The sequence below is a fragment of the Doryrhamphus excisus genome, chromosome 5, assembly GCF_030265055.1.
Source record: "Doryrhamphus excisus isolate RoL2022-K1 chromosome 5, RoL_Dexc_1.0, whole genome shotgun sequence".
Lineage (NCBI taxonomy): Eukaryota > Metazoa > Chordata > Actinopteri > Syngnathiformes > Syngnathidae > Doryrhamphus > Doryrhamphus excisus.
The window spans coordinates 3,688,619-3,702,679 of record NC_080470.1 but is presented as its reverse complement, the minus strand read 5'-3'; the positions used below and the strand labels follow the sequence as shown (position 1 = coordinate 3,702,679).

General features: G+C 39.8%; 1 protein-coding gene across 2 annotated transcripts in view; it reads left to right on the top strand.

The window, feature by feature from the left end:
• The window catches only part of nek7 (NIMA-related kinase 7), a 90,652-nt gene that overhangs the window by 40,440 nt on the left and 36,151 nt on the right, over nt 1-14,061 (top strand). For both annotated transcript variants that reach the window (XM_058072364.1, XM_058072363.1), the window contains one exon: nt 8,768-8,878. In XM_058072364.1, coding sequence (XP_057928347.1) covers nt 8,768-8,878 — 111 coding nt within the window. The remainder of the gene's footprint in view (nt 1-8,767; nt 8,879-14,061) is intronic.

Sequence of the window (14,061 nt, the reverse complement as noted above, 5' to 3'; positions counted from 1 at the left end):
GTGTACCATTCACATCATTGGCAACTTTAATTGTGGAATAGGGTACATCATTATGTACCGTGGAATGTAATCCGGACTTCATTCATTCATTCATTTTCTACCGCTTTTTCCTCACGAGGGTCGCGGGGGTGCTGGAGCCTATCCCAGCTGTCTTCGGGCGAGAGGCGGGGTACACCCTGGACTGGTGGCCAGCCAATCGCAGGGCACATATAGACAAACAACCATTCACACTCACATTCATACCTATGGACAATTTGGAGTCACCAATTAACCTAGCATGTTTTTGGAATGTGGGAGGAAACCGGAGTACCCGGAGAAAACCCACGCATGCACGGGGAGAACATGCAAACTCCACACAGAGATGGCCGAGGGTGGGATTGAACCCTGGTCTCCTAGCTGTGAGGTCTGCGCGCTAACCACTCGACCGCCGTGCCGCCCGTAATCCGGACTTGATTTAAAAAAAATAAAAAAAAAAGAGGGAGAGAGGGACACAGATGCGGGATTGTGTGCACTGGAAAGTCAGAGAGCTGGCTACTTCTCCTCACAACATTCCTAGCAGCGGGGACAATAGGACACAGGGAAGTGGGATTCTTGAGCAGAATTGGTATGTCAGAATAGGGAAATCCAGATGAATAAGCAGACACAAATACGGCTAGGGAGAAACAAACAAATAGGCAGACCAATGAAAGGCAGAGTGACTAAGAGCAGCGTGTTTATATGTGTGTGTATGCATGCGTGCATGGCATCACGCACAAAAGTATGTGTGTCATTCCAGTCGGTCCATGCCACTGTGCCTCTCATTATTCTGATTTAGCTGTGTCTCCTGTTGGCCTGTCTAGAAAGGGGGGTAGGGGGGTAAGGCAAAATGACTGTCTCTCTCACAATCGGTCTTTTACTATAAGGGCGCCTGTGTAGCAAAAGACCAGGCTTAACTTATGCATTTTATAGCAATTAACTTAGAAAATAAGAGGTCAATGGTGGTTTAAGGCAGGGGTCTCAAACACGCGGCCCGTTTTGAACATTTTCTTGAGTAAAAATCGCTCATGCCCGTGTAATGTATTTAATGTCATCGTGACATCAGTATTCCTGCTAATGGGACTATAAAATACATTAAAACAGGGGTCTCAAACATGCGGCCCGCGGGCCAAATGTGGCCCGCAGGACACTAGTTTGAGGCCCCCGCCTTGATATGAAAGTTTAATGTTAGTGCGGCCCGCGCAAGTTTGATATGGATGCTGTATGGTATCATGTACCCAGAAAAAATTATTACGTTTGATTAATGTTCATGTTAAAGGTTAAATAACTGTTAATAGTTATCCTCCCTATCCGTGTGGAAGTGGTAAGTTTTTGGCTATTTAAGTTTAAAGGAAATAACTTGAAGGCTACCGTTTAGGTCGCTAGCTCTCTAGTTTGCGAGTTAGCATGTGTCTCAAGACCCTGCAGTTGCGCAATATGTTGTAAATAAAAAGAGTATAAATGTGACTATAGTCGTGTTTTGTCATGTCTACAGGGCTCTAATAATGCTTTGTTCATTTTAATCTGAAAAAAATAATTTGTCTACCCGCCAACTATATGTGGTTTCTTAAGTTTTTATTATTTGCTGTTTTATTATTATTATTATATTTATTTATTAATTGATTGATTTTCTTTATTCTTGATTTATTTATTTTTCATCTTATTTTGTGCAGAAAAATAAAAATTAAGATATTTGAGAACTGTGAGCTTTTATTGTAGAAAATCGGAACCAAAGCACTGAAAAAGTTTGTATATTTTTCAGTTTTTAATAAATATATATATATATTTTTTGGAAAACCTGATGTGGCCCAGTCTCAACCCAGACCCCTAGCTCCAGTAGCACCCAAGTAAATTGAGTTTAAGACCCCTGGTGTAGAGCAATGAGATGTTGTGTTCAAAGACACCATCAGATTGTATTTTGGCATTAAGAATTACAAAGCTTGCGACTTATTGTAAGTGTAATAGTCATGCAACACTCTGTGTGATATTATTTCCTAATGAAACATTGAAGCAGGTTTTCATCACTCATTTACATAAACATCAGCATGTGAACATCTCCACTGTGCTCTATATATTCTCTGTCTGAGGTTTAAGTTATGGCAGAGAAGTGGGTTGGCGGGTAGGGTGGGGGGGAGGTAGGGGGCTTGTCATTGCTCTCTGACGTGTACGTAGAACTGCCACTCTGAGCCAAAAATAGGAGGACATTGGCGGGAGAGAAGGAGTTGGGAGACATATAGTAGTGAGTAGGATCATGCAGGGATGCATAGATGGTGCGGAGAGTCTAGCGTGGCACAATAGACTATACGATACTGAGCAATCCCTTCCCCTTCTACTGTGCATCATTCAGGGCATGAACATTTCTTTAATCACAGTACAGAAAGCCAAGCCGCGTGGAGGACGCATGTCACACTGCTCTGTCTGCTCACATCACAACCCCCCCCCCCCCCCCCCCCACCCCCCAACTCTTCGTCGACATGCCATCGCTCCAGCTCTCAATGTATCGCTCGCTTCCCACTTCTTTAAATCTCTTCACTTCTCAAGTTCTCCCCATCCTCCATCACGTTATTTATTTCTCCATCATGGTCTTTTGTGTCATGTATCTACCGTATTTCTTTTCACCCTTCTTATACCCAGCTGACATTTAAAAAAAAAAAAAAAAAGATTAAAGACGCACCTTTTTAATCAGGCTTTTAACTAATATTTTTAAGCTTTTCCTATGTTTTTATCTTTTTAGTCCTATTTTATGCTCTTAGTCTTCAGCTTTTAACTCCAGTGTTTTGTTTTTATCTCGTTAGTCCTATTTTATGCTCTTAGTCTTCAGCTTTTAACTCCAGCGTTTTGTTTTTATCTTTTTAGTCATATTTTTTGCTCTTGGTCTTCAGCTTTTAACTCCAGTGTTGTGTTTTTATCTTTTTAGTCATATTTTTTTTGCTCTTGGTCTTCAGCTTTTAACTCCAGTGTTTTGTTTTTATCTTTTTAGTCCCATTTTATGCTCTTAGTCTTCAGCTTTTAACTCCAGTGTTATGTTTTTATCTTTTTAGTCCTATTTTATGCTCTTGGTCTTCAGCTTTTAACTCCAGTGTTATGTTTTTATCTTTTTAGTCCCATTTTATGCTCTTGGTCTTCAGCTTTTAACTCCAGTGTTATGTTTTTATCTTTTTAGTCCCATTTTATGCTCTTGGTCTTCAGCTTTTAACTCCAGTGTTTTGTTTTTATCTTGTTAGTCCTATTTTATGCTCTTAGTCTTCAGCTTTTAACTCCAGTGTTTTGTTTTTATCTTTTTAGTCCTATTTTATGCTCTTGGTCTTGAGCTTTTAACTCCAGTGTTTTGTTTTTATCTTGTTAGTCCTATTTTATGCTCTTAGTCTTCAGCTTTTAACTCCAGTGTTTTGTTTTTATCTTTTTAGTCCTATTTTATGCTCTTAGTCTTCAGCTTTTAACTCCAGTGTTATGTTTTTATCTTTTTAGTCCTATTTTATGCTCTTGGTCTTCAGCTTTTAACTCCAGTGTTTTGTTTTTATCTTTTTAGTCCTATTTTATGCTCTTGGTCTTCAGCTTTTAACTCCAGTGTTTTGTTTTTATCTTTTTAGTCCTATTTTATGCTCTTGGTCTTCAGCTTTTAACTCCAGTGTTTTGTTTTTATCTTGTTAGTCCTATTTTATGCTCTTAGTCTTCAGCTTTTAACTCCAGTGTTTTGTTTTTATCTTTTTAGTCATATTTTTTGCTCTTGGTCTTCAGCTTTTAACTCCAGTGTTGTGTTTTTATCTTTTTAGTCATATTTTTTTTGCTCTTGGTCTTCAGCTTTTAACTCCAGTGTTATGTTTTTATCTTTTTAGTCCTATTTTATGCTCTTAGTCTTCAGCTTTTAACTCCAGTGTTATGTTTTTATCTTTTTAGTCCTATTTTATGCTCTTAGTCTTCAGCTTTTAACTCCAGTGTTTTGTTTTTATCTTGTTAGTCCTATTTTATGCTCTTAGTCTTCAGCTTTTAACTCCAGTGTTTTGTTTTTATCTTTTTAGTCATATTTTTTGCTCTTGGTCTTCAGCTTTTAACTCCAGTGTTGTGTTTTTATCTTTTTAGTCATATTTTTTTTGCTCTTGGTCTTCAGCTTTTAACTCCAGTGTTGTGTTTTTATCTTTTTAGTCATATTTTTTTTGCTCTTGGTCTTCAGCTTTTAACTCCAGTGTTATGTTTTTATCTTTTTAGTCCTATTTTATGCTCTTAGTCTTCAGCTTTTAACTCCAGTGTTATGTTTTTATCTTTTTAGTCCTATTTTATGCTCTTGGTCTTCAGCTTTTAACTCCAGTGTTATGTTTTTATCTTTTTAGTCCTATTTTATGCTCTTGGTCTTCAGCTTTTAACTCCAGTGTTTTGTTTTTATCTTTTTAGTCCTATTTTATGCTCTTGGTCTTCAGCTTTTAACTCCAGTGTTTTGTTTTTATCTTGTTAGTCCTATTTTATGCTCTTAGTCTTCAGCTTTTAACTCCAGTGTTTTGTTTTTATCTTTTTAGTCCTATTTTATGCTCTTAGTCTTCAGCTTTTAACTCCAGTGTTTTGTTTTTATCTTGTTAGTCCTATTTTATGCTCTTAGTCTTCAGCTTTTAACTCCAGTGTTTTGTTTTTATCTTTTTAGTCATATTTTTTGCTCTTGGTCTTCAGCTTTTAACTCCAGTGTTGTGTTTTTATCTTTTTAGTCATATTTTTTTTGCTCTTGGTCTTCAGCTTTTAACTCCAGTGTTATGTTTTTATCTTTTTAGTCCTATTTTATGCTCTTAGTCTTCAGCTTTTAACTCCAGTGTTATGTTTTTATCTTTTTAGTCCTATTTTATGCTCTTAGTCTTCAGCTTTTAACTCCAGTGTTTTGTTTTTATCTTGTTAGTCCTATTTTATGCTCTTAGTCTTCAGCTTTTAACTCCAGTGTTTTGTTTTTATCTTTTTAGTCATATTTTTTGCTCTTGGTCTTCAGCTTTTAACTCCAGTGTTGTGTTTTTATCTTTTTAGTCATATTTTTTTTGCTCTTGGTCTTCAGCTTTTAACTCCAGTGTTATGTTTTTATCTTTTTAGTCCTATTTTATGCTCTTAGTCTTCAGCTTTTAACTCCAGTGTTATGTTTTTATCTTGTTAGTCCTATTTTATGCTCTTAGTCTTCAGCTTTTAACTCCAGTGTTTCCTCAGGGGGGGGTCCTCCACACTGGGGGCTGTGTCGGGTCTGCTGAGGGGGTGCCATCCTTGGGTCCCTTCGACACGGCCGGCTGGGGGTTCCTCCCTTTAATGTGGGGGTCCGCCCGTCTATCGGAGTCGGGGGGCCCGGGTGCTGGTCCTCCGATGGCACGGCCTGCAGCTCCTCCCAGTGTGGACGGCCCCAAAGGTGGCGTTTCCTTGTTCCTCAGTGCCATGCCATGTCTCCATACTGTGTGTGATTGTGTGATTGTGTGTGGGTCTAGTATGGAGGGTGGGAAGGAGGGGCTTTCTTTTGTTTCATTATTTTTTCCTTTTAATTGTGGAAATTGTTTTTAATTCTGTAAAGCACTTTGTGTTGCATTTCTTTGCAGGAAAAGTGCTATACAAATAAAGTTGATTTGATTTGATTTATTCTGGACGGAAAGACTTTTTTTTTTTTTTTTTTGCTTGCTACGGAAAATCTTACGCCCGCCTTATTGACCAACCAACAGGAAGGAATCGTATCCCGAGATAAGCCCATGATGCTTGTTTTTCTGACTGCCATCCATGTCAGTCTGTCAGGCGTGTATGTATGTGCTTGTGTGTGTGTGTGTGTGTGTGTGTGTGTTTGTGTGTCTCGCACGAGTCGTTGTCATCACAGTTCGAGGGGTTGTTGTGACATGTCTCCCAGCTTTGTCACACTAGAGGACAAAACCGTTCCGTTAGGTCTCCACGTATAAAATACGGAACTCATATAATATGTGTTCAATTATTTTTTTACAGTAGAACCTCAGTTTTCATGGTATCCATTCCAAAGGGAAAATCGAATTGGATGATTTTTTTTCCCCATAGGAAACAGTGTAGATCCAATGAATTATTTCCAGACATCCCATAATGTTAACACAATGCACTTTTATAATATACAGGGTGGGCCATAAGTTTCCATAGTCAGTGCCAAGATTGTGGTTGGTTTGCCCGTGATGGTTTATTTTGCAGCTGTGATCAGTAAATAAGACTTGTGGTGGAACTGTTAGGAAAGAACTACAAAGTAATCTTTTGGGTATGATTTGAGAGCAACAAAGACATGTTACTACACAGTTAGACTCTCAGTAACACAGTTTGGGCATTAGAGTCTACGGAATGATACGCGGGCAAACGGAATTGGCCTGAGAGGATGCTGTAGTACTATGTAAATGAAGTATTGCCAGATTTGGTGTTGGGTAGGAGTACTCAGTGTACATATTTCTTAATACCACAACATTCAACATATCAGTTTTTTATCGAGAAGTTGAATGAGATACGAGACAAAATTGATTGGATCATAAGACAAATGTCACTTGGGTCTGGGCAAGGCTGGGTCGCATCAGGTTTTCCAAAACCCCCCCCCCCCCAAAAAAACGCATTTATTAAAAACTGCTTTGGTTCCGATTTTCTACAACAAAAGCTCTGATAAAACATTCCACTGTTCTCAAATATCTTAATTTTTATTTTTCTGCACAAAATAAGATGAAAAATAAATAAACAAATCAAGAGTAAAGAAAATCAATCAATCAGTAATAAATAAATATAATAATAATAAAACGACAAATAATAAAAACTTAAGAAACCACATATGGTTGGTGGGTAGACAAATTATTTTTTTTCAGATTAAAATGAACAAAGCATTATTAGAGCCCTGTAGACATGACAAAACACGACTATAGTCACATTTATACTTTTTTTTATTTACAACATATTGCGCAACTGCAGGGTCTTGAGACACATGCTAACTCGCAAACTAGAGAGCTAGCGACCTAAACGGTAGCCTTCAGGTTATTTCCTTTAAACTTAAATAGCTAAAAACTTACCACTTCCACACGGATAGGGAGGATAACTATTAACAGTTATTTAACCTTTAACATGAACATTAATCAAACGTAATATTTTTTTCTGGGTACATGATACCATACAGCACTAACATTAAACTTTCATATCAAGGCAGGGGCCTCAAACTAGTGTCCTGCGGGCTACATTTGGCCCGCGGGCCGCGTATTTGAGACCCCTGGTGTAGTTCAACTCCTGAATGAATCAATTAATCAATTAAAAGTTTTATTTTTCAATACAAAAGCCTGTGTTTTCTTTTCCATGGTGTAAGCATCAAACAAATCAGTAAGCAAGCAATATCAGGGAAACTAAACCCTCTCAAAGCCTTTGTGGGAGGGTTTGAAGCTGTATGGGGGGGGGGACAGAACCAAACATGTTCCAGCCAGAATACAACACAGTGAGTCCACCCATGGGATACAGTTTTCCAAAAAATGAAGCGGTCTCTTGCAGATTACTTCAGAGAGAGGAGGAGACTGTTGGGAAAGGAAAGCTTATGAGAAGTTCCATCTGAGATGCCAGTTGATTATGATGCTGAGGACGGGAGAGTGTGACTGATCCAGTGAAAAGGAAAAGTTCTGCTGTGTGCTTATTTGATTGGTGTCCATGGGGGAGGGGGGCTGTTCTGAACTTATTACCTTTAGGAATTTAAACTTGAATCCGCAGGACAGTCACATCCAATAGTGGAATCTCAAAACTTCATTCATTTTCGACCGCTTATCCTCACAAGGCTTAGGCAGCCAGCCAATCACAGGGCACATATAGACAAACAACCATTCACACTCACATTCATACCTATGGACAATTTGGAGTCGCCAATTAACCTAGCATGTTTTTGGAATGTGGGAGGAAACCGGAGTACCCGGAGAAAACCCACGCATGCACGGGGAGAACATGCAAACTCCACACAGAGATGGCGGAGGGTGGAATTGAACTAGGGTCTCCTAGCTGTGAGGCCTGCGTGCTAACCACTTGATCACCGTGCAGCCAAGAAAGAACCATTCATTCATTCAGTTTCTACCGCTTTTTCCTCACGAGGGTGTCGGGGGGTGCTGGAGCCTATCCCAGGTACACCCTGGACTGGTCGCCAGCCAATCACAGGGCACATATAGACAAACAACCATTCACACTCACATTCATACCTATGGATAATTTGGAGTCGCCAATTAACCTAGCATGTTTTTGGAATGTGGGAGGAAACCGGAATACTCAGAGGAGAACATACAAACTCCACACAGAGATGGTCGAGGGTGGAATTGAACTCGGGTCTTCTAGCTGTGAGGCCTGCATGCTAACCACTCGACCGCTGTGCAGCCAAGAAAGAAACATTCATTCATTTTCTACCCCTTTTTTCCTCACGTCGGTGTTGGGGGTGCTGGAGCCTATCCAAGGTACACTCTGGACTGGTCACCAGCCAATCACAGGGCACATATAGACAAACAACCATTCACACTCACATACATACCTATGGACAATTTGAAGTCGCCAATTAACCTAGCATGTTTTTGGAATGTGGGAGGAAACCGGTGTACTCAGAGGAGAACATACAAACTCCACACAAAGATGGTTGAGGGTGGAATTGAACTCGGGTCTCCTAGCTACATGCTAACCACTCGAGATGTTTTGTCTTATGACGACGTCTAACAAAATGTTTAATTATCAAGGAAAGTGTCCGAGGTGTTCTACTTTTTGTTCATATCTCTGTTGCAATTTCTTCTGTTTTCTCCCGCAGCAACTGAACCATCCAAATGTGATAAAGTATCATGCGTCTTTTATTGAGGACAATGAGCTAAACATAGTACTGGAGCTAGCTGATGCTGGAGACCTCTCACGTATGATCAAGGTAAGTGACTTCCCACAGCAGCAGCATTTCAAGGATAGTTGGTATGAACATAAAAACACTCAGAGAACCCAGATTGTCCGTGAAACAGAATACGAGGCCTTACAATTTGATTGATAAATTGAGTTTATTTTGAGAAAAACAACCAGAATGCACGGATACAGTGTGTCTTCTAGGATAACTCCCAGACGGGTGTATTGTTACAGTATGAATAACACTCACATTTTCAGTTTCTCTGCACTGGCTTTGTTTTGACGGCGTGACAAGGAGCCCATCCATCTGTAACTTGTGGCACGGAGTTCAGAGTTCTGTTGGAAAGTTGGTTTTAAATATTCTTTGTCAGCAAGCCGCTGAACGATCATCAAATTTAATTTAAAAGGTCATTTACATACAGTTTATTGCCTCCATTTTTGTGACAAAAGATAGCTGATTTGCGCTTACTTTTCCTTAAAAGACCCAGCATATTTTCTCCCAGCAGGACGCTGATTCAACATGATTATAAAGGAACTTCTCAATGACCACGTAGCGTTCATTTTAACATACTTTAACCTTCCTCTTGTGTTACATTTTAATGCAAAAAATAATCACATAACATTTGTTTATTACATCAAGGCTTTTTGACTTTGTCAGGAAACTCTATTTCAACAAAATAAAACCAAAAAAAAATTTTTTTGACTACATTTTAAAATGGTCTTGTTGAACTTCTGACCACTGTTAGGGTCGGTTTTGACCCGGTTATAATAATATCGGGCGAGAGGCGGGGTACACCCTGGACTTGTCGCCAGCCAATCACAGGGCACATATAGACAAACAACCATTCACACTCATATTCATACCTATGGACAATTTGGAGTCGCTAATTAACCTAGCATGTTTTTGGAATGTGGGAGGAAACCGGAGTACCCGGAGAAAACCCACACATGCACGGGGAGAACATGCAAACTCCACACAGAGATGGCCGAGGGTGGAATTGAACTCTGGTCTCCGAGCTGTGAGGTCTGCGTGCTAACCACTCGACCGCCGTGCAGCCAAGAAAGAACCATTCATTCATTTTCTACCGCTTTTTCCTCACGAGGGTGTCGGGGGTGCTGGAGCCTATCCCAGCTGTCTCCAGGCGAGAGGCGGGGTACACCCTGGACTGGTGGCCAGCCAATCACAGGGCACATATAGACAAACAACCATTCACACTCACATTCATACCTATGGACAATTTGGAGTCACCAGTTAACCTAGCATGTTTTTGTATTCGTATTACACCAAAACGTGCTCCTAACTAAATACGGATTTTGGATATTTACAAAGAGTTTATAAACCAGGGGTGTCAAAAGTGTGGCCCTGGGCCAATTTACTGCCTGAAGGTCAATTTATGGACGTCAGCATATAGTATTTCGGTCATTTTCTACCGCTTTTTCTCACGAGGGTCGCGGGGGGTGCCTATCCCAGCTGTCTTCGGGCGAGAGGCGGGGTACACCCTGGACTGGTGGCCAGCCAATCACAGGGCACATATAGACAAACAACCATTCACACTCACATTCATACCTATGGACAATTTGGAGTCGCCAATTAACCTAGCATGTTTTTGGAATGTGGGAGGAAACCGGAGTACCCGGAGAAAACCCACGCATGCACGTGGGGAGAACATGCAAACTCCACACAGAGATGGCCGACGGTGGAATTGAACCCTGGTTTCCTAGCTGTGAGGTCTGCGCGCTAACCACACGACCGCCGTGCCGCCCCGTGATTAATACTAAAATGAGAAAATAAATAAAACTAATTGATTTAAGAGGTATGTTCCATATCCCTTAGTAATAGCCAGGTAACAAAAGAACCTTCAATTTATTAATATGATTATTTTGAAGTTCATATTACCATTTTTGGAAATTGAAATCGAGCGGTATAGTGACAAAAAAAGGCCTACATGCCCACACCAGAAGTATTAAAACCAACATTTTCATGGATGAGGAAGCCTAAGAAGGTAACCAAGACATGAGAAGCAAATTTGATGGTAACTTATTGTTTTTAGTGTATTTTATAGCTGATTTAATACACAAGTCAAAACCGACCCGTTAACATAAGAGATGATACCAGAAGGTGGCACGGCGGTCTAGTGGTTAGCACGCAGACCTCACAGCTAGGAGACCAGGGTTCAATCCCACCCTCAGCCATCTCTGTGTGGAGTTTGCATGTTCTCCCTGTGCATGCGTGGGTTTTCTCCGGGTACTCCGGTTTCCACTCTCACATTCCAAAAACATGCTAGGTTAATTGGAGACTCCAAATTGTCCATAGGTATGAATGTGAGTGTGAATGGTTGTTTGTCTATATGTGCGCTGTGATTGGCTGGCCACCAGTCCAGGGTGTACCCTGCCTCTCGCATGAAGACAGCTGGGATAGGCTCCAGCACCCCCCGCGATCCTCATGAGGAAAAAGCGGTAGAAAATGAATGAATGATACCAGAAAGCTAACACAAGACGAAGGTTAATACAATGTCAAATAAATGAATGTTTTTCATCAAATCTGTCAACCTCAAAGGATAAACTCAAAAAATACGTGTTCGACACCATATCGCCTCCCTATTGGGTCTCGAAAGGAATGTTGGCTTGGAAGCGGCAAGCCAGACATGTGGCCTTGTATAACTGAAGGAATGGAGGCAGGAGGTCTGTGGTTTGTGGAAACACTGGATTTTGGCTACCTGGACGGTGAGTCAAAGTGAATCATAAATTCCGTAATGCAACCAAAAACCAAATATTATAGGACCCCCTGAAATTGTCTTTAATCTAAATAGGCTGTGTGGACAGCTGCCCCGAGTAGAATAAAGCAAGTTGAAAAGAATAAAATGATTATTTTTGGGCAATAAAATACTTAGTTGAGGAAAAAAATATACACACAGACTATGTGAAAGCTGCCTATTATCCACAATTCTTATGTGAGACATTCCTAAATGTTGAAATGATATATAGTATCCTACATTAGTCACTAGGTATGATTTGATCGCCACAACAACAGCCTTATATTGCAGGTTTGAATTATCTTACAACAGACACCTGGCTTAAATGAAGCATTTTCAAGCATAAAAATATAAATGAACTCATTCCTGAATGTTGAAATGATACATAGTATCCTACATTAGTCACTAGGTATGATTTGATCGCCACAACAACAGCCTTATATTGCAGGTTTGAATTATCTTACAACAGACACCTGGCTTAAATGAAGCATTTTCAAGCATAAAAATATAAATGAACTCATACCTAAATGTTGAAATGATATATAGTATCCTACACCAGTCACTAGGTATGATTTGATCGCCACAACAAGAGCTTTTAATGCAGGTTTGAATTATCTTGCAACAGACACCTGGCCTAAATGAAGCATTTTCAAGCATAAAAATATAAATGAACTCATTCCTAAATGTTGAAATTATACAGAGTATCCTACATTAGTCACTAGGTATGATTTGATCGCCACAACAACGGGCTTTTATTGCAGGTTTGAATTATCTTACAACAGACACCTGGCCTAAATGAAGCATTTTCAAGCATAAAAATATAAATGAACTCATTCCTAAATGTTGAAATGATATATAGTATCCTACACTAGTCACTAGGTATGATTTGATTGCCGCAACAACAGGCTTTTATTGCAGGTTTGAATTATCTTACAACAGACACCTGGCCTAAATGAAGCATTTTCAAGCATCAAAATATAAATGAACTCATTCCTAAATGTTGAAATGATATATAGTATCCTACACCAGTCACTAGGTGTGATTTGATTGCCACAACAACAGGCTTTTATTGCAGGGTTGAATTATCTTACAGCAGACACCTGACCTAAATTAAGCATTTTCAAGCATAAAAATGTAAATGAACTCATTCCTAAATGTTGAAATGATATATAGTATCCTACACCAGTCACTAGGTATGATTTGATTGCCACAACAACAGGCTTTTATTGCAGGTTTGAATTATCTTACAACAGACACCTGGCCTAAATGAAGCATTTTCAAGCATAAAAATGTAAATGAACTCGTTCCTAAATGCTGAAATGATATATAGTATCCTACACTAGTCACTAGGTATGATTTGATTGCCGCAACAACAGGCTTTTATTGCAGGTTTGAATTATCTTACAACCGACACCAAAGTAAACCCTAACGTGGACTAGTGTTGCGGCTGTAACCCACACCAAACTCCAATTCGACTCTGAACCCTTGACGTCGCGTCCTGTCTGCCCGCCACTCGGGCCACATAACACCGGATCACATTTACAGCGACACACCACCAGCACAATAACATGAACCCAGGAAGTACAGGAAGTAAAAATATAGCAACAACATTAAACTCTCCCAGTGCTAACTTGTGAGTCTATATTATGTCTTATTTATGTCTTAAATGTTTTATTTATCTCTCATTACTCTATAGAGTAACACGAGTGTAAGAGTGAATCTATAGGGATTTGATTTTTGTCGAAAAAATTAAATGAAAACCAGGGCAAAGTTGCACCGATCCCTTCTGTTTTAAGATGCACGCCAGTATGGCAAATTAATGGTGTGCGTGTGTAAAGCCTGGTCTTCTCCCATGCATAAATGATGCTGCGTTGTATCAACACAGCGAGACAAGCTGTTTGCGGTCATACTCAGCAACTTCACATCCGTACAGTTCAACACAGCAAATTAGGAGAGGCAAGGATTAGCTGTACAAGAGAGTGAACATGGCAGGCTGAATGATTGCACACACACACACACACACACACAGTGTCCTTCAGCACTCTTTAGCAAAGACTTTGCCCTCTCAACCAAGATACCCTATGATCGTTCATCGATCCTATTTACCGTAATTTCCGGACTATAGAGCGCACCTGATTATAAGCCTCACTCACTACATTTTTTAGAGGAAAACCGATGTTGTACATACACAAGCCGCACCTGTATATAAGCCGCATGTGCCCACATTAAAACATGTAAACATATTTACAAAGAAAGACGGTACACAGAGAGAATTTTCAAAGTTTTAATAATATAACTTAACAATAATAATAATATAACTTTCTTCACAAACGGTGCCTGTGTAACGCGGCACTAAAACGGTAGCAACATGGTAACAACATGCTGGTAAAAATCACGGTAAGCCGTCTTCATCTCAACATCGATTTGTTTATGCCAAGTTTATGTGTTCCTTCTTTATCGG